General features: G+C 35.2%; 3 protein-coding genes and 1 non-coding gene across 7 annotated transcripts; 1 reads left to right on the top strand and 3 right to left on the bottom strand.

Annotated features, from left to right (window-relative positions):
- Window positions 1-3,180: 3,180 nt before the first annotated feature.
- Window positions 3,181-10,716, top strand: LOC114164007 (protein STRUBBELIG-RECEPTOR FAMILY 6-like). The gene is made up of 16 exons (XM_028048458.2): window positions 3,181-3,471; window positions 5,881-6,010; window positions 6,106-6,177; window positions 6,248-6,313; window positions 6,401-6,472; window positions 6,565-6,636; window positions 6,979-7,050; window positions 7,137-7,202; window positions 7,301-7,363; window positions 7,460-7,782; window positions 8,058-8,341; window positions 8,696-8,967; window positions 9,522-9,654; window positions 9,756-9,892; window positions 10,102-10,258; window positions 10,379-10,716. Exons 1-16 carry the CDS (start codon window positions 3,372-3,374, stop codon window positions 10,529-10,531), a joined length of 2,172 nt encoding a protein of 723 aa, XP_027904259.2. The 5' UTR covers window positions 3,181-3,371; the 3' UTR covers window positions 10,532-10,716.
- Window positions 10,717-11,793: 1,077 nt separating this feature from the next.
- LOC114164562 (O-fucosyltransferase 36-like) lies at window positions 11,794-14,063 on the bottom strand. Its single transcript, XM_028049279.2, has 3 exons — window positions 12,779-14,063; window positions 12,402-12,651; window positions 11,794-12,186 (listed from the first exon to the last, which is right to left on the bottom strand). The coding sequence occupies exons 1-3, from the start codon at window positions 13,927-13,929 to the stop codon at window positions 12,010-12,012; spliced, it is 1,578 nt and encodes a 525-aa protein (XP_027905080.2). The 5' UTR covers window positions 13,930-14,063; the 3' UTR covers window positions 11,794-12,009.
- A 138-nt stretch (window positions 14,064-14,201) lies between these two features.
- Window positions 14,202-14,273, bottom strand: TRNAE-UUC (transfer RNA glutamic acid (anticodon UUC)). Its single transcript has one exon. It is a non-coding gene; the product is annotated as a tRNA-Glu (tRNA).
- Window positions 14,274-15,053: 780 nt separating this feature from the next.
- On the bottom strand, window positions 15,054-18,912 carry LOC114163350 (muscle M-line assembly protein). Of its 4 annotated transcripts, XR_003599406.2 has the most exons (9): window positions 18,617-18,912; window positions 18,180-18,533; window positions 18,048-18,100; window positions 17,702-17,739; window positions 17,251-17,569; window positions 16,549-16,862; window positions 15,675-16,262; window positions 15,427-15,527; window positions 15,054-15,315 (listed from the first exon to the last, which is right to left on the bottom strand). XR_003599406.2 is itself a non-coding variant. In XM_028047611.2 (8 exons), exons 1-7 carry the CDS (start codon window positions 18,627-18,629, stop codon window positions 15,680-15,682), a joined length of 1,674 nt encoding a protein of 557 aa, XP_027903412.2. In that variant the 5' UTR covers window positions 18,630-18,912; the 3' UTR covers window positions 15,353-15,527; window positions 15,675-15,679. The 4 variants fall into 4 exon arrangements, 2 of the variants coding, with proteins under 2 accessions (XP_027903412.2, XP_027903410.2); XR_014984348.1 differs by having other exon boundaries at window positions 15,427-16,262; XM_028047611.2 differs by lacking the exon at window positions 15,054-15,315 and having other exon boundaries at window positions 15,353-15,527.
- Window positions 18,913-20,359: the final 1,447 nt, after the last annotated feature.

The raw sequence follows: 20,359 nt of genomic DNA, 5'->3' as shown, positions 1-20,359 counted from the left end.
TATGAAATGTATGGCAGATAATTTAAGTTTTTGATAAAATAAGATAATTGTATGTTTAGTTGAAAAGTGAAATTTGAGATTATGGTTATAGTATCTTAATAAATTGGTAGTTTATGATGGAAAAATTTGCAGAGCTAACATATGAAATTGTGATCACATTATTAGCAACTTCTCCTACTCGCTCGTGACACCCACTATACCTCACCACCAAAAAATATTATATGATTTTTCTTTAAATAATAAAAACTAGTGATTTTAAACAAATGTTAATCTAATCCATTGTAAAAAAAAAATTATTAAAGATAGTGGTTACAGGTCTGTTTATGGGGATATTCTATATTAATATTTCTTTATTTAACACTTGATGTTCTTTATAAAAAATATTAATTAAAAAATATAATGTGATAATTTTATATCGAATTTGATTTTTTTATCTTTTAAGCTTTCTATATAGATTAAAGAATATGACAAAATAATGGTATTGGAGTAATTATTCGATTAGACCACTCTAAATGAATATGGTCATAGGAGCATCTAGTGACTAAGAGTAAAAATATTATCTTAATATAGATTTATGAGTGGTTTAAAATGGAGAAAGAGTTGTTTAAATATAAAAGGAGTTATATTAATAATTTTTCTTCATATTGATTGTTATATTAGAAATGTCGGTGATATTAGTAACACTAATATTAATATATAAGTTGTGGTATTGAATGGATTATGTAATTGTTTTATTTTGTTGTGAATATTTTATTTGAAGTCATGTCCTCTTCAATCAATGTTAGTCACATTATTGTTATATATATATATATATATATATATATATATATATATATATATATATATATATATATATATATATATATATATATATATCAATCAAAAGTAGTTAAATGAGATTGCGACTTTTATGTTAGACTATATCGTCTTCTTCTTCTTTTTGTCATGTGGAACATTGTTACATGTTGATATGTCAAATTGAACAATAAAATAACTGCCTTTTGTTTTATTGTCTTCAATAAAATGTTGCAAAATTAATCTAATTGTCTAAATTCAATCGATCTACAATGAATTAAAAATCACTTAAAAATAATATGTACAGATTACAAAAGGAATTTTATCATCTGTAAATTCTAAATACATATTTTAGAATGTATTTGGGGCACACAATTTTCTCCATTGGAAATTTTATTTTTCTATAAGTTTTTATGAAAAATTAATCCTTTATGTTTTAATAGAAAAATTTACTATTTTAAGAAATTCAAATTCATTTAATTTAAAATATTTTTATTTCATTAACCAATTTTAGTGACAAAGAATTGTTAATTACTATAATAATTAATTTAGATATCAATTTACAAAATAAAATTTATTGGTTACTAAAATAATTACACTCTGAATTTTATCACTAAATTATAACTACTAAAACATTTCAAAAATTATATTTTACAACTTCCAAAAGTTTACAAAACACTACAAATGTTACTGCATTATTTTCCCATCTTAAAATATTATATTAATTTATTTAAAATATATTATTTTTAATTAAAACAAAAACCAAAATAAAATAAAAATCTAGACCCAGGAAACTGAATTATGGTTAGTATTTCGACCACGCATGCTAAAACAAAGGTCAGAATTCGATTATCGGGGTTAAAATTCAATTCTCGGGAAGCCAAATTCAGACCTGAAAAAAAAAAGTGTGATGCTAGAGTAAATGTAAAGCACATTATGCTACCTAGGTATTTAATTTGTGTTATGCAAGAAAAAAATCCACATTCATCCACTCAAACACGCGTACACCTGCAGAAACATCCACCCCCACATAATCAATTTACAATATTAATAATTTGCTATAATATAAATATTAAAAAAATGTAGACACATGTTTTTTCTAGTGGACTATAATATATTTAGTCAAATATATTATGATGAAAGTATAATTGTGTTGAATTTCATTTAAATCATAGAATATCTATGATAAATTAATTAAACTAGTAGAAAAAAAAATTGATTTAATTATATTTTTTAAGAGATATATTTTTTAAATCACGGGTATTAAATTATTATTTACAGTTTTTTAAACCTGAATAATTTGTGAAATATGTGTTCTAAGAAGAATTAAGGAGACTAGATAAATTATGATTTTTATTTATTACACGTCTACTTAAATCTAATTATCACATATTATTTTTGTTTATATATATATATATATATATAAACTAAATTAATTTATTCTTATAAATGGTGGGTATAAAACTAAAACACATTCTAATCATCAATTTTTATTTATTCTGTCAATCTAAGAAAACTTTAATGATGTTATTTTTTTTTTCACAAAGCACGACAAACAACCACACACATTCATTTGGAAGATTATATGAAAGATAATATATGTTTTAATCTCTATTAATTGTTTTATTTTGCTAAATTTTTGTGTCTTAGTTTTACTATATGGAACAATGTCACTGTATATGTTGTTCTATAGTAATAATTGAGAGAGCACATATCAATATATGTTACATCAATAGAAAATTATGTTACATCATAATTAAATAATAATATTCGAAAACAATAAAGTACATAAAAATTGAAAATTAAAGATGTTACTCAATCCGAGTCACAACCTCTGAGAATTATTGAACCCTCATTATTACCCCAAAAAACGGCATTTAAAATAGGTGTCATTAGTTCAAACGTCTTTTTCCATTATTATTCTGTAACTAGAAAAAAAGTTAATTCCATCATTAAAATTAGACAAAGATAAATGTTTTGCGTCACTTGCTTTCTTTTTAGTAATTTATTAAATATTGCATGACATCATTTCAAGTAATTGGTTTCTTTGACTTCCTTCTTCAGCTTTGCCTGGCATAGCCGTTGTCATGAAAGCCACATTTACCAATACTCGCTTATTTATTGACCAATACGTATATACAGAATAAATACATAGCAGAAAATAAATATTATTGTATGATAATAAATTTGTAGAAACGTGTCTTTCACTCATGTCCCTGTATTGTGAAAGCTACTTAAATTGTCTTGAAAGAAAAATCCAGCACAGAAAAATCCAGAAAAACCAAGCTTCACAAAAAATTTCTTTCTTATAGTAATAGTGAGGTACTATTATTGAAGTATAAATTTATTTTTATGTATACGAATACTGCGAGAGGCACTGTGACTGTGATAAAGTAAATAAAATTTCCATGACTTTGGATTCTTTTTGGCAATTCGTGCTGGCCAGCTTTACTTGGCCATGGGGGGCAGCATTAGCATAGACCCATAAAATAATCAGAGAGAAAGATTAGAACTTGCTGAAAAGGGGTGACTGAAAAACCCTTTCAGCTTTCTGGGTAGGAAGAATTTGGTGAGAGATGGTGGAGTTTAGAAGGTTGTTACTGTTGCTGTGCATCACTTCCTGCATTCTTTGTTGGATGCCCAATGGTGCTACTTCTGCTACAGATCCAAATGATGGTTAGTCTCTTCTTTCACTTCACTTCACTCTATCTGTTTGTTGCTTTTTGCATTGTGCTACTCTTGTAAAACCTTGCTCTCTTCCCCCATTTCACTTGTGTGCTCTGAACTGTTCAAACAATTTATTTGTAGTTTTTAGTTTTCCTTTATTCTGAGACAATGAGAAGCTTTGTAGCTGATCTATTGAGTGGCTCACATCACATCAGTTCTATTACCGTGATTGTTAGTGTTTTAGACAGTTTGCTGGTTTTCTCTACGAAGTACAGCTTGCGTTGCATGCCAATGGTCTCATCAAATGAATTGTATTTTTCCTTTCCAGTTTGAACAATATGTTCTGGTACACTTGATTGTCGGTTCTTACTATTTTGTAATTGGTCGCCTTGCCTTGCGTCATTTTTAAGGTTTATGTTATGCTAAGTGCTAAATAAGTGATAATCAATCCTTAGAGTTCTCTCACAGAGTCTTCTGCATTATTCGTTTGTTGATGGAAGTCTCACTTCTTTCCATGGCCTTTTCTTTTCCGTGTATATATCTCCTACCCTTCAACTTTTTGACAAGGAAAATTTTCAATTTTTTCCTCTACCTCCCTGTTCAACTTTCATCAACTATGGATCAAATGCCAAAACGTTTATGTAGTAGTGCACACAGAGTCTGAGAAAAATAAGCTGCTTGTTTTAGTAATCACTTTCTGATATTTTAATGCTTTATGAGTTGTTTTTGTGTGTGTTTTATAGTTTGCCGACACTCTTGGTCTTTCCTTTTTCATCCCCTTCCGTTGACTTCTTATCTTCAACATTTGGTGTTCAGTTTGATGTGCAAGTAAATCATGCATGTGTTATATTACGCAATGAAATGAAGCTAAAAATTTTCAGAGGTAAGCAGCGTAGAGTACTGAATGGTAATGTCTACAACGCACTGGAGCATGTGCGTTATTTTTAGTTTGTGGTAAGCCCTCTATGCTGCAGCTGCCTTTCTGGACTTCGGAACCATCCTTTATAGTAGCCTCAGCAAGCCCTTGTCCCGTGAGGATAAATGCTTTAACAGCACGAGCAGTAACGTGGAAATGTGTTAACTTCACCTGTGCTTAATTCCAAAATTCTTGTCAAAGTTGTATGTGGACTTCTTTAATCTTATCTATCAAATGGCACATTTTAGATCTGCCATATTTCAAATATGGGATTTGAAGTAGTTCATACGAAGTGGTTAAAAATAAACCAACTACTGCATTAGACTACTAGGCCATTCTGACTTTTCATTGGCAAATCACTAACAAAATCTTGTAGGGTTTAGCTTTCTGTTTAAGGTTTGAGTACACATTAAATAGCTTGTTTTTACCCTTTTTGTATTATATAGTTCATGTTTAGTTTAATGCTGTACACTTCCTTATTTGTCTTGTGTGGTCCACATCTTTAAATCCTCAACAAGCAGTCTGCATTGCTTTTGTGACCCTTCAGAATATCTAGAATGTTTGCTTGATGAACATCTGATGATTTTGAATCTCATTTACATCCCTAAATACAGACTTGTATGGGTGCATTATGATCCTTCAAATTTCTCTGTTTTGTACTGGCCCGGTGATATAATTTTGAATGGCTTTTCTTCAGGTGCCTAATATTTGGTGATGCTATTTGAACTAACATTATGCACAAAAAAACAATTACTAATCTCCTATCCATACCACTTCCACCCTGGAAATTACGATGTACCCTTTTGAGAATACTTGGTGAAAGTTGGGTTTCTTTTTAGTTTCTACGCTTTGATATTTATAAACTTGCAACTTTTATAATCTATGAATAACCAATTAATTGTCAGAAATCATTTTCTTAATCTGTATTCAAGGCTAAGGTCCAAATTATTCACTTTTGTTTAGGAGTAGTATATTCAAGGATTCTATCATAATGGATTAGTTTTTCCTGAAGAGAATTCTATACCCTGAAATATGTAAATGGATTGTGCTGAGGCCATGTTATATCAGATAATGAGGCAAGGGCAGAATTGGAAAAAATGAAGTCTGAGAAGTTTGTTGAGAAAGTGGGACAGCTGGCAATTAACAAACCCAAAGGACAGCAGAGGAGCAGCAAAAGGGAGAGAATAACGAATTCACGTTTGCAGGATTTTGTGTGGGGCCTCAAGTAAATATAGGGCCAAAATGTTAGAAAGGGGGGTTTTTCTGGTTCTGCAATCTTTCTTCTTTGTAATTGCTGATATCAACTTCTTCTTCTTCTTCTTTTACAAACAATTTCCCACGTTACGTAAATAATACACAGAGAGTTATTCAGTCTTTTGATTGTGTTTTGGTCTTGCTGTTGTTCGGCCCCCATTACAGGCCATAACCTATTAGATAATGAAAATCCATAGTACATGTATTGGGTTTGCTTAATATTTTTATTTTTGGAATGTTTTCTGCAGCTGCTGCTTTGAGATTTTTATTTCAAAATTTGAACTCACCAGCCCAGCTTGGTTGGCCTGCTAATGGTGATGATCCATGTGGACAACCTTGGAAAGGAATTTCTTGCTCAGGCAACCGTGTTACAGAGATGTATAGTCCCACTCTCTTCTTCACTTTATATAATTTGATCATTACCTTTAGGCTTTGGTGTTTATCTTTAATGACTATTATTTGTGACTTGCCAGTAAGTTGTCTAATCTTGGACTAACTGGGTCGTTGCCTTATGGATTACAAGTCTTGACATCTTTGAGCGCCCTGTAAGATTAATGGTCTCTTTCCTTACATATATTCGTTGCTATTATTGTGTGACCTTATAAACTTTTGTAGAGACATGAGTAGCAACAGTCTTGGCGGCAGCATACCATATCAACTCCCTCCATATGTGCAGCGATTGTATGTTTCAATTGATATGTGGTTGTGGCTCTTCTGTGCATTTTATTTATGATATGATTTGTAACATTCTTAGTTCTTTGTGTGCAGAAATCTTGCTCATAATAACATCACAGGGACTGTTCCTTACTCTATTTCAAACCTGACCGCTCTTACAGACCTGTATGTAATTTTCTTCTTGTAAATTTATCATAGTTGTACTGTATCAATCACCACTACAAGCTCCTGGGATAATTTTTTATTTTTTTATGCAGGAATCTTGGTCACAATCAGCTCCAGCAAGGACTGGCTGTTAACTTTCTTAATCTTTCCACCCTCTCCACATTGTGAGAATTTGTCTTACCCTTCAGCTGCATAAAAACAGTAGTCTAAATGGCTATCAAGTTATTGTTACCTTTCTATAAAGTGTTGATCCTTTTAATCTCATGTATGTTCTGATAATGCTTTTTTCGATGAATTACTATTATGTAGTTCAATAGTCTTACAATATTAGTTGTGATTGCATTTCAAGACATTTTGCATGTGAAAAGAATACATACATATGTGCTGTTGAAATATGTTTCATGTGATATGGTTTTGGTAATTTCATTATTTACATGGCTACTTTTGGTCCTTGGTAATACCAAACAATTTGAGCCAAGTGGGCTTATATTTTTTCCTTATTACAGGGATCTCTCTTTCAATTCTCTAACCGGTGACCTCCCTCAGACTATGAGCTCACTTTCACGCATAACAACCATGTAAAGATACTGACTGTTGATGTTTTCTGTTACTACATTACATTTTTTTGATTGCATTCTAAGTTAATTTGTTTATATCTGGGCAGGAATCTGCAAAACAATCAGTTTACGGGCACTATTGATGTCCTTGCTAATCTTCCTCTGGATAATCTGTGCGTCTCTGTTGTATCATATGACATAGCTCCTTTCCTATATTTCCAAAAGGAAAAACTTGAAGCCAATTGTATTTATTGTCTTAAATTATTCTCAGGAATGTGGAAAACAATAATTTCACTGGATGGATACCGGAACAGTTGAAGAACATAAACCTACAGTAAGCATTTCTCATTGTCAGCAATTTGGAAATTCAGAATCAGATTTTCATCATAAATTTTTATGGAGCTCTAATATTAGACAAATTTAACATTAGGAGCGGTGGTAATGGATGGAGCTCCGGATCTGCACCCCCACCTCCTCCTGGTACACCTCCCATACCAAAAAGGAACAAACACCACCAGTCTGGAGGGGGAAGCACCACCCCAGATGTCGGCGGCAGCAGCAGCAGCTCAGTTGATGGGGGCAAAAAGTCCAGTATAGGAGGTGGTGCCATAGCTGGAATTGTAGTCTCCGTCATAGTTGTTGGGGCAATAGTAGTGTTCTTTCTGGCGAAGAGAAAATCCAAGAAGACATCTTCAGATTTAGAAAAGCTGGACAATCAATCCTTTGCTCCACTTCCCTCAAATGGAGTGCATGGTCTGCGTCTTGCATACTATTTCAAGATATTTTTTCTTTAATGATGAGGGCATCCTTATGTTATTCTTCTCTAGATAAATTTATTATGATGTTGCCAAACTTTACTATTTAAGAACAAGATCAACTTGTCCTTTTTTTGCTGTTATATATTTCCAGTTGGTCTTTTCTGTTTAGTAATGTGGTTATTACCAAATTAAAGTTTGCAATTCAAACTTTGGCATATTATTTTGCTTTTCAACTTGATTATCCAAATTGACATATGTGCCGTAATGCAGAAGAGAAGTCTGAGCAAGCATCCTCAGTACCAGACATGAAGACGCTTGATACTTCTGCCTCAATAAATCTTAAACCCCCACCTATTGATCGACATAAATCATTTGATGATGAAGAGTTCTCCAAGAAGCCCACAATTGTGAAGAAGACTGTAACAGCTCCTGCAAATGTGAAATCATATTCTATTGCTGACCTGCAGATTGCTACTGGTAGCTTCAATGTGGATCATCTTGTTGGCGAGGGGTCTTTTGGGCGTGTTTACCGTGCTCAATTTGATGATGGAGAGGTATTTCTTAACTTATATTACTATAATTTGACTTTGTCTGATTCCAATGACAAGGATTGGTATGTCCAGATTATTGTCATTAATATATAATATTCCCCAAAGAGGATCAAATCTGTGTATTATCTATGCACAAGCACACAGATGCATGCACTTCTGATATGGCATAAGGTTGTTTTAGTGTCTCCAATATTCTCTCCCCTAAGCAAAAAGAGCAAAGATGCCCCGAAAATCATGCCCATGAAATGGCACAAATATAGCTAATATCCCATTAAATAGTGAAAATTTCTACTTTGGACCAAAAGTTTTTAATGATTGACTTTATTTTTTTTTTTTTAATTTTTAATTATGTTGTAGGTTCTTGCAGTGAAGAAGATAGATTCATCTGTCCTTTCCAGTGATTTGTCAGATGATTTTATAGAAATAATTTCAAACATCTCCAGTTTGCATCATCCAAATGTGACAGAGCTTGTAGGTTATTGCTCAGAGTATGGACAACACCTCTTGGTCTACGAATTTCATAAAAATGGATCACTGCATGACTTCCTTCATCTACCAGACGAATATAGTAAACCACTTATATGGAATTCCCGTGTCAAGATTGCTTTGGGTACTGCACGTGCTTTAGAGTAAGTTAGTTATGTACTAATAGGATTATAAGGTCCTTATACAGAATTTTTTGAGGAATTTTTGCATCAATTCATCAACAATATTTTAGTTAACCTGTTTTTCCACCTAGCTCCTCCTTGCTTTTCTATCTTTCTGTTTTATTTATTTTGTATGGTATTCTACCTAAATTGCATGCTGACCTGTCCTTTTTGGGCTTGACTGATTTAAAACTGAAATTCAGTTTCTAGTTTTCTCTTTTTTTCCCAAATAAAAATTTGTCTGGACTCTGGATTATACTTTGTCTAGTGTTCATATTTGGAAATATAAACACTGGAAGATTATTTTGGACTATAAAGCAGGAATTGAGTTTATTTTTTATCCACTATCACCTTGAAAATCAGTGCACTATCAGTATAGGTGGGAGAGTCCCACTTTGCGAAAGTAAAGATTTTACTTACAATGGAATTTTTCTTTTCCCATGATTTTTATGTGGCAACATGTGGTTGGACATCAAGCATAAATGTCAATGTTACTTGAGACTCAACGACCAGACTTTCTCCACAATTTTTTGTAGGTACTTACATGAAGTTAGTTCGCCATCCGTTGTTCATAAGAATATTAAATCAGCCAACATATTACTTGATACAGAGCTTAATCCTCATCTTTCAGATAGTGGATTGGCTAGCTATATTCCAAATACAGACCAGGTGGTTTTATAAATCTTTAGAACTTAGATTTTTATAATTGAACGTGATTGTGTTTGGCCAAACCCGATAAAATTATTGTTCTAACTTTTGGTCTCATTCAGATATTGAGTCATAATGTTGGATCTGGATATGATGCACCTGAAGTTGCGTTGTCTGGTCAGTATACTCTGCAAAGTGATGTCTACAGCTTTGGGGTTGTCATGTTGGAACTTCTCAGCGGCCGGAAGCCATTTGATAGGTGAATGATTACCTCACATTTGATAGATATACATTGCATAAAGTAAAACAATTGAAATATTTATGTAAATAAATACATGTCTTAACATAATTTCATGGTATGAATTTTTGGTTTCTTCTTGTTATTAAGCAATACTCTGCAGCATTTCAAATTATACACAAATCATATGTTGGCTCCCCTAGTAGCCTGATTCTGATATTCTGTAACAGCTCAAGGCCAAGATCTGAGCAGTCTTTGGTTCGATGGGCAACACCTCAACTCCATGATATTGATGCATTGAGTAAAATGGTTGATCCTACATTGAAGGGGCTATATCCTGTTAAGTCTCTTTCTCGATTTGCGGATGTTATTGCCCTTTGCGTGCAGGTATGGTCAGCCACGTTTTTTATTCACACAAAATATACTGATTATGTAAACATGAATTGGGTGGAAAGAATATATTTGTGCATAGCATGTTAATGTGTTTATTTTACTGTTTTGGGGCAGCCGGAGCCTGAATTCCGACCACCAATGTCAGAAGTGGTTCAAGCACTGGTGCGATTGGTGCAGCGAGCTAACATGAGCAAGCGAACATTTAGCAATAGTGATCATGGAGGATCCCTACGAGGAAGCGATGAGGCAGCTCTACGGGAGATATAAACCCCATGGAAATGGAAATGTAGTTATATTTTTCTCCCTTTCTTTGAGTTAGACACCGGGTCATGTACGTGGTTTATTTGTAATATAATTTCGATAGTTACAAATTTGAAGCTCAGTTTAGATGGGTGCCTTCCATATTCTGTTAATAACAACTGGTAATAATGAAAGGTTTCCTAGTTATGCAATCTAACTTTCTAAGCTAATGTAGCCATTAACGGTGAAGTAATCTATTCACAGTAATCAGAAGATGATTGAAACAGTATTATTCTTTTCCACTGTTTTTGCTGCTAGACTACTTTTGTTGCTTGTAATGTTCAACGATAGATGGCATTATGACAATAAAATTGAGTAGAGGACAGTACCAACTAGGGATGAATTGGCATGTGTGATAACTAAAACACACACTTCAACTTGAAAAACATGTTTAATTTTACACACCGTGGTGTTGTTGATAGAGATTTCAGAGTCAACATTGATATAATGGTAGAGTGTAAGTTGGGTTGCTACGCCCACTTCCCCCTATTTGTAGATTTAGAGACAGCCTATTTATAGATTTAGAAACTGTTACTGACTATTTCCCTTTTCTTAGTAGAGTTAAAACGTTAAGTTGGCTTCATCCATGAACATACTTTGAGATGCTTTTGACCTTTCCCTTTTAGCTCTGACCAAACCAGTTCAAAGTTCCTTGGACGTAATCCATAGATAGAGATACCTTCAGCATTCATTTCCAAAAAGAGTGATGTGATAAACTCCATTATTTCTTTATATTTTTCTTTCATATTACCATTACATAATAACACTTTTCATACCTATTATATACTTGCTGTCAATTGGCAAATCGACATCTATATTTTTTTTTCCTTCTCGAGAGGAAAGCACGAAAATCAAGATTAAATATAACAAGTTTCGGCACAAAAATGAGAAGAAAAATGCAAAAAAGTTGAGAAAAGATGCAACATAGTTACTTATATTGTCAAGAATAGAAAAATTGCTTTTGAAAATAAAAGCATACACATAATTAATTATGTTATCCAGGAGGATTATGCTCGAAAATAAAAACACATAATTATTTTTTTTTTTCAATAAAAAAACTTTGTTTATATTTTATTTATCTTCCATTTTTTTCAACCAATGTACATCTATTTCCACTCATCTCTAACCAAAAAGAATCGGGATGTGGGTTTGGGATAGGGAAGAAGGATTATACATGGAAACAAATTCAGGACAAAGCTGTGAATCATACACTATATTTATTGTGGTAGAATATATATATATATATATATATATATATATATATATATATATATATATATATATATATATATATATATATATAAACCAGTAAAAGTTACAAGTGAAACGGGCAACTCTACTATCACACATGACAACACATATTGACAAAATCCTAGTCTAAGTCAAATGTTTGCAGGACAAAGATGAGGTGTCCCCGAAAGTGAGATCAGAGTTATTTGAGGTTCTCATTCCATCTCCGCTACAACATTTGGCTCCTCACCGTGGCAAAGGTACTCATCGCACAATGATGCGGATCCCCAGTCCTTTCTTAGCCGTCGAATGTCTTGGGTGAAAGTTGAACCGGATGCTCCAATGAACACGCTAGACATGGCACATATAGTCTTGTCCAACATAGCTTCCACCTTAAGAACAACAATGCCCACAAGGCAATTTAGCAGAGGAATTTACAAGCCGCACACCGCACATTGCACACATGGATACAAACTAAACAACTAAGAGATGCAGCATGATGACTGAATAAGTCATAGAATTAGAAATAATATTGACCCAATGTTAAAAGCGGTCGGAAAAAATAAGGTAATGAATGACATTGACATATAATGCATTGTATTCAGACCTGAGGGTCTCCTTCAATATGATGCCTGTACAACAAAGCGTCCCATTTTTCTGCCGAATTCCGAGGTGGGCGTTTGACAAGTGGCACGTGCCTGCCCTCTCGCACAAGCAGTGACTGAAGCAGCCGAATTTCACTCTCTGCGGCGTCTGTAGAGAGGTAAATGAGGGGTGCATTGGCTCTTTCAATCACACGCAAGATACAATTTGCTGCTTGAGGAATAGGATAAAAGCAACTTGGTTTTTTACCATTACTGTAAACAAGAAACAAAACGGATCATCACACATCACAATCACAATCATATCGCACGCAATTATTTACTTAATTGCGCTGTCATGATAGATGGTGATTAAGGAGGCGAGGCGAGGCGACGTAGGTACCAGAAGTTCAAGAAATCGTGTCTTCGAAAATGCAATGCAAGGAAGTTCCTGCCGAGGAAGGTTTGGATAAAACGCTGAGCGGTGAGGAAAATGAGACGGTTGGGTTGAATCAGAGTCTTGCACCGATGAGCCAGTGGACCACCTGCTTGCATCACCCATTCTTCCTCCACATCAGCATCCAATACATCCCCAATGGCTAAAACATCCTCCTTTTCCACCCGTGAAAACCTTGACACAACCTCTTCCACGCTCCTCTTCCTGGGCTTCCTCGCATCTTCATCCCACACAGCCGCAGGCCTATTCGTAGACAAAAGCCCTAACGATTTCAACTTCCTCAAATGCTCCTCGTCCAGACAACAGGGTCGAGGCAGCGAAAAATAACACAAGAATTTACCCTCGTGCTTGCCATTTTTCCTCATGCTAGAAAACTCTTGGAAGGAGATTACCGCTTTGACTTTACCTCCAATGCATTTATTCATGTGCTCCACATCCAATACTCTCTCGTACTCATAATCCACCTTGGAGCTGGGAATAACCAGGACCCGGTTAAGGAGAGCCGCGAAGAACATGTGCTTCTGCAAGCACATCAGATGGTTAGACATCTGCCCCGAGACGCACACTGCAACCAAAAATTTATTAGCCTTGGGCTTCCACTCGATGGTCCTCCTTTCTGGCAGCTTCTGATCCACTGTTCCACACGCGGCGTTCCCAAAATGGAGAGAGGTGGCAGGGGTGTAGGGACTGAGAAGAAGCTGTTGAATCTGTGAGTTGAGGGAAATTTGACTGGAGAGAAGGGATTTGAGAGTGTGAGTTTGGGAGGTGGAATTGAGAGCGTGGAGAAGCCCTAACTGCTGTTGGCGCAAGAGGTAAAGGGCGCGCAATTGAGATTCCTCGGGTTGATGGTGGCGGAGATTGACGTTGACGGAGGAGAGGGAGAAGAGGGAGTGGGAATCTGGGATGACGTAGTAGAGAAGGATTGCGAAGAGAGGGAGAATGGCGAAGAGGTATCTCTTCTGAAAAGGGAAATTGAAGTAGGAAGTGATTCGCGAAGTGAGGGATTGGAAGTGGAAGGAAGAGGGAGACGTAGGCGCATTCCTCTCCTTCTGATGGATGACCTCGTCTTCTTCGTCGGAAGATGAATCCCTCTCCATCGCTGCTTGCCGGTGACTGGTCAGCGGAGGAGGACGATGACTGTTGTGTTAGTGTTACTGCGGAAGTTGAAGGAAGGAAGAAAATAACGTCTTGCTTGTGGCTTGTGAACGAAAACGACCTCTTACCGCCCAGGCCCATCTCAGCCCATTGCTTATTCCACTAATTTAATCTTCAACTGGCCCAACTACCACAATAATCACGCAACAACAAAAATAATAAAATTCACATTACCTGATTAAGGAGAAAGTTTTTGGAAAGAAAAGTTAAAATTTTCCATTGCCGGGAATCGAACCCAGGTCTCCTGGGTGAAAGCCAGATATCCTAACCGCTGGACGACAATGGAATATTTGATAATTTTATTTTCTTTTTTAATGTATTATAAATTTATTCATGCAGCAAAAAGATTTTGTTCTTGTATAATGTATTCATTATGAATTTATTCAGTATAGCAAAATTTGATACTCACTGTTTAACTGGTAAGTATAACTATTATCTTTTAACATTCAATTTACATAAAATAATATATAATATATACTATCAAATGTATAACTATTTATGGTTGTATGTATGTTAGAATTTTGACTGATTGAAACTGAGAAAGAGTTTGAAAAGGTTAATAAGAACACGAAAATGAATGCTACTTATTTTAAATCATAATTTGTAATATCTATTTTTAACTTCTTAATTTTCTTTTAATTAATATAGAAAATAAAATACATTTGTCTTAAAAATAATTCTACGTGGTCCGTCAATATATGCATGGAAGCCTCTATCATTACACGATTGAATGATGAGTAGTGATGTAATAGTTGTTAAAGTCGGAGGTTTGCCACTTCTAAGGCTTCTCACAGTCAAACATCTAGTTTCTCAAATTCATTTCACTATATTAATTTATTGCATGCATGTTAATTGTTGAATGAAGCTCATAAAACAGGTAATGCATATTTAACAATTTCTCATGTAACAGTTTGATGATCAGGAGATAAATAACAAAATATTAATTACACTCCAAATATAAGGAGAAACATTTCTCCCCAAGATAAGTTGGTTATTTCAAGTTTGTTTGAATTTTTTTATTCTATCTGGATTTTAATAAAAAATCTGTTTGATTAAAAATGAACACTTTTATCTTTCAAGAACCTTTTATTATAAAGCCTTACAAACAGTACCACCGAGAAGGAGCAGAGCTATAGAAGTTTTGGTCAATTGCCATACAGTACTTGAAGGGCGAATTTGAAAAAATAAATGTAAGAGAAAATTTCGTTGACCCTTAACCAACACTGCCCTACTCTTAATGATTCGGGTGGGATCCCGAGTGTAATGGATTATCCTGCCTAAGGGGAAAATGGCCACTGCTTGGGCTCAACTCTGCGGTGGCTACAAAACTACAATATAAATTACTCACAGAATCAACTCATACGCTGTACGGTAACAAAACAATCATATGATTAACTTAGTTTAATGTAATAACATGATTAAGAGAAGTATCCTGTGACCTAATAGAAGTGTGCCCTTTCCTTAGTGATTGCTATTTTAGTCTTCCTCGATCTGTCTACACGTGGTTGGCTGTTGCGAGGCTGATTCAACTCACCTCTTGCTTGATTTCAAAGAGTGAAAGGATGAGTAAGCAATGATCACACTATTTAAAGCAGAAAATATTTGTGGCATTTATGATCTATATAACATGCAACAAACAATGTGACATTGCATTGTATTAATGTTTGAAAACTGAGCTAAGCTTTACCCATTTTATTGTTTCTCTTCAGCCACTTCAACGAGCCTTCCGCGAACCCATCTTTTAGATACTACTATAGGTGATCTAGACACTGTCTCGTTTTCAAGGGACTGAATTCCCATCACTATTGGAGAAGGCTCTGTTTCGTATTCACTTCTCTGATCCTGTTCAGCTTCCCTTTGTTGATTAGATGGACTAGACTCGCTTATCTGACTATTCAAACTAAAAGGAAAGGATGGGCAGCCATTGGTTAGGAGACGTTCAGGTTCACCATTAACTGGCTTCTCCAAGGAAAATTTGCGAAAATGTTCAGAGAACTTGTAGTCCATTGATGATAATGTCGTGTGTCCATTTACTGGGGCCATCTTTGATTGGTTTAGAACTTCAGATGCTGATTCTTTTTCCTGATTGACCTCACTCAAACCAACCGAAGGAACATTACTGTCAGTTATAGCTTGTGTATCAATGGATTCCAGTGATTGAATAGCTTCAGCTATAAGCTTTCTGGTCTCTATCAAAGAAGACTGTGCAAAAGGACTCTTTGTCGCAGCAACCTCCAGTGCCTTGGCAGCTTTCTCAGCTTCAGCAATCAATAGTCTGCGCGTAACATATCATTTCATGAATTTAAACATGATGACTACTACATGATAGCAATCAAATAAACCAAAACTTGATTTCTATGACCTAATCTCCACAACCAAACAGAATTAGACAATGTTTGATGTTTTGTGAATCCACCATGACCACGGATAAAAGAAGGCCAAATGTTAAAAAAAAAAAAAAAGGTTGTGTGTGTGTTTGGGAGAGGGAGGGGGATTATTTACTTATTATTGAAATAATATAATCTTCTACACTGATCCTTGCTAGTAGAAAATGGGTTTACCTTGCTCGTTCAATGGCTTGAATTTGTGTGGTTTCCGAAGCAGCTCTCTGTGCTCTAATATTCTTTATCATTTCAAGCTTAGAATTCACCAAAGGATCCTTGTAGGCTGGGGATTTACTTTTTTTCAACAGGATGGTCTTATGGGATTTTGAGTCATTCTTAACATGAGCATTAGTAACAGTATCTCTCTTTTTTGTAGGTTTCTTCTTGATAGGTTGGGTATCATCTTTTGGCCTTCTTCTAGTTTTCCTTTCAGCTCCAACTTCCGTGCCGTGATACTTGGACAATGCAGAATAAACTCTTTGACGGTATTCCTGATTTAACAGAAATAAATTGCTCTTTTAGAGGGGGAAAAAGTAAAAAAGAAGCTCCCAAATCAGTCTGAGTACTTTGACAAAGCATTATTTGTTAGGGTACAAAGTTTTGAGTAGACTTATCTACCACATTTGGGATGACAAGTTATTCAAACATACGTAAGAATACAAGTCAAAGTGCACATCAAGGATAGAGTAAACACATACATATCAACGTCCACTTTTTAGATATGGCAAAAATGCTAGACATACAAAAATTAGTGTCCATGACATAAAACTTTTTATGTGTATCAACTAGCGCGAAAGATACGTGAAAGATCTAGGGAACATTTCGTGGCAGTATAGCAATTATTTACCCAACCTCAATGTATTTAGCATACAGACTTACAGGATCAGCCCATTTTGCACTAATGGCTTCTGCAATTTTCCTTCTCTGCTCAGGGGACTTGGGTGCTCTTTTGCCACCTGATGTCTTTATCATTTGTTTCCTTTGGTCAACACTCATCAACCACTGCTGCTTCAGCTGTTCATCCAAGGTTTCATAAGAATTCCACTGCAGCTCTTCCTGACCAACAAAGCCTTTTCTAGAAGCTTCTGCAATTAAATTTTTCCACTCAAAGCAGCAAGACTCCACTGCCTTCTTCTTTTCACGCCTCTCTTCCCATCGCCTTCTCACTCCAGCACCAATCTTCATTCTTGTTTCTGTGCTGTGCAATCAATGAAGAAGGCAGATATTATTAATAACAAAGAAGCAGAGCAGCATTCATTTTGACCAACATGAGAAGCAGTATTTACTGGTAACAGCAACCAAAGTGGAAAGGCATTAGGCATATGCTTACGTTTGAGAGTGGCCAAGATTACTGAGCTTCATTTTTATCTGCATTACCAAATGTTATTAAGGAAATCAATACACAAATGTTACATGAGCAAATATTCAAAATATCATTTCACATCTAAATTTACTACTGATTAATCATGATAGATTATTTTATGGGACTCTAAGAAACAGTTAGGCGAAGCAGAGAGAGGCTAAAAAATTAGGAACATGAGATATCGTGTGCTTTGCTTTGAAATAGTGAGGCATTCGAGGTGAAGAGAATTAAGATGGATTGGATGTTGTGTTATTAATTAATATGAAAAATGTTAGTTGAACAAAGACATAAGAATATTCTTACATGACATCACCTTAGGGTTCTGCATCGCGAGCCTTGTTCTTTCTTTGATTTTGCGCAAAGTCTCTGGAGGTGACACATAATTGAGAATGAGATGGAATGAAGAAGAGAATGAAAGCAAAGAAAAGAAAGTAGGGTAGCATACCAGGAGAGTGCTTTCTTCCTTTATTCCAGGGCGTGTTTCCTTTATTAGCTTTGGATATCCTCATTCTTCTCAACTGCTCCCTGTCATCGGGTTGAGGTTGTTGTGTATCTTGGTCGGAAAATTGAAGGTCAAAGGAAGGAGGGGTTAGAGGAACTACATCCAAGTGGTTGGAGTGTGGTTTTGCAGCGACAGTGTTAGGTTCGAAGGTGGCAACAGCCTTAATCACATTCAGCTTAGCCTCCTTTCTGTTTCTAAGGTTGTCCAAGCAAATCCAGGACCCTCTGGGCGCATGGTACGGCATTGGGGCCTTCAACGTCAGAGAATAACGGAAGGATAGTTGCGCATTCGTAATCTCTGCTCAAAACGCAACAGAACCCAAATTAACAACATTTAACCATCCTATGAATCGCGTAGATTAGGAAGAAACGTAAAGTTACCAAACAAAGGCATGGAAGCTCAGAGAGTGCGTGCAATTCAGGGAAGCGTAAAGTGCATCTCCTCTCCTTTTCTCGGAGGAAGAAGCAGAAGAAGAAGCAGCTTTGAAAGAAGCTTGTTCGCTCGCACACCACAAATTGAAAAATAGGATAATGGAACCAATCGGTTAAGATAGTAGTACCAAGAATACATGTAAATTGTGAAATGTCAATCACTCTGATACTCTGGGTTGGGCTTCCTCGTTGGGCTTCACCTTCGCGTCCCTCCAAACCCATCCATTTTGGGCCTCGCATATTTTCTAATTCATGCACTTCGCTTTCAAAATAACATCATTTAAAACACAAAAGGGGTTTGGCTGGTTATCTGCTTTTCTAACTTTCTTTTTTTAAATTTATTTCTGTACTATCTTTCCACAACCACTAATGCAGTAAATTAATAATACGATATCTATAACTGCTCCATATTGATTGCATGGTGATTAGTTTCATTTTGGTGAGTTGGAGAAGATTAAAGAAAGAAGGTAAAATAATTAGATGAAAATAAAATATATTTAATAGGAGTCCAAATTTTTCACAAAGATGTAATCGAAAATTTTAATTAAAATTTAATTGAAGCAAATTTAAATGAGATTTTGATTTTTGTTTTCTGATTTCTAACACCAATATTGTAAAAAAAAAAAAAAAAAGCGGATTACATTAGGCCAATGACACTAAGACAAAGGAACTCATTATTGAAAGCCGGCATGCATGCATTGCAGGCGCTGGTGTCTGAGTGGCTATCAATAAATTCCAGGAAGAAGAAGAAAAGAGAAGAAAAGAAAAGAAAAGAAAAGAAAAGAGAAGAGGAAACATGGTCACCACACTGGTCTTCATACTCACTGTTACAGCCTTTGCAATTGTTTTGAAAATCCGAAGCAATAAAGTGTATAGCAGAAATTATGGTGATGGAGGAAAGAAGAGTGAAGGAGATTGTTGTGCAGTGTGTCTGTGTGAAATCTCTGATGGAGGGAAGAAGATACGGACCTTACCGGGATGCCACCACCGTTTTCACCTTCATTGTATTGCTCCCTGGTTCCACTACCATTCTACTTGCCCTCTTTGCAGAAACAATATCACTCTCCACGACAACCATCACGGACACCCCCAACTTTTTAGGGACTCTCTCCTTCTTTTCTTCCGCAGTTTCTCTGATTTATTCATTGTTCTTCATTACATAGTGCTTCCTTCAGCTACCAATCGTGAGTGTTTCCCCTTGCTTCATTAACGCTGTCTCTCTGTCCATCACTTTTACAATATTTCACACCTTCCATCAATTCCTCCATATGTAATTTGTAATATATTCAGATCTGGTCCATACTACTGTAATTTCTCGCCTTACTCTCCTTCCACTGGATCAATCTTCATTCAAAAAAATCAACTTCACACACGCACTATTAACACATACCAGAATACTTACATAATATCTAGATTTCTGCCTACACAAGATCTAGTTGAAGGAAAAAGGAGCTCTGTACCAGAAATATGATTATAAGTATGGGTAAACTTTATATGATCGATTCCTAAACCTAATGCTCAAATATGATTTATTATAGAGTTGTTTATGTTGATGTGAGTTTGATAATGTAAGATAAGACGAAAATTATGTTAAGAACATGTGAAGTATCAGATCTCAATTGCAGAAAAAATTAAGCGTAATTGTACCGATTGAGACTGTCTTCTCTTTCCTAGCAGTGATTGCTGCTTCGT

Source organism: Vigna unguiculata, chromosome 9 (genome assembly GCF_037176805.1).
Source record: "Vigna unguiculata cultivar grain cowpea cultivar isolate G323 ecotype 2 chromosome 9, ASM3717680v1, whole genome shotgun sequence".
Taxonomy (NCBI): Eukaryota; Viridiplantae; Streptophyta; class Magnoliopsida; order Fabales; family Fabaceae; genus Vigna; species Vigna unguiculata.
This window is presented reverse-complemented; position numbering and strand designations above follow the sequence as displayed.

Excerpts from the sequence above, each read along its gene's own strand:
- LOC114164562 (XM_028049279.2), bottom strand. The coding sequence starts at position 13,929 with ATGGAGAGGGATTCATCTTCCGACGAAGAAGACGAGGTCATCCATCAG. Across the intron at positions 12,652-12,778 it reads CACGATTTCTTGAACTTCTG|TAATGGTAAAAAACCAAGTT; the intron begins GTACCTACGTCG and ends TCTTGTTTACAG. Across the intron at positions 12,187-12,401 it reads ATATTGAAGGAGACCCTCAG|GTGGAAGCTATGTTGGACAA; the intron begins GTCTGAATACAA and ends GTTGTTCTTAAG.
- LOC114164007 (XM_028048458.2), top strand. The coding sequence starts at position 3,372 with ATGGTGGAGTTTAGAAGGTTGTTACTGTTGCTGTGCATCACTTCCTGC. Across the intron at positions 7,051-7,136 it reads CTTTCACGCATAACAACCAT|GAATCTGCAAAACAATCAGT; the intron begins GTAAAGATACTG and ends ATATCTGGGCAG. Across the intron at positions 7,783-8,057 it reads TCCCTCAAATGGAGTGCATG|AAGAGAAGTCTGAGCAAGCA; the intron begins GTCTGCGTCTTG and ends GCCGTAATGCAG.
- LOC114163350 (XM_028047609.2), bottom strand. Across the intron at positions 17,570-17,701 it reads AATCTTGGCCACTCTCAAAC|CACAGAAACAAGAATGAAGA; the intron begins GTAAGCATATGC and ends TTGATTGCACAG. Across the intron at positions 16,263-16,548 it reads CAAGCCATTGAACGAGCAAG|ACTATTGATTGCTGAAGCTG; the intron begins GTAAACCCATTT and ends TGTTACGCGCAG.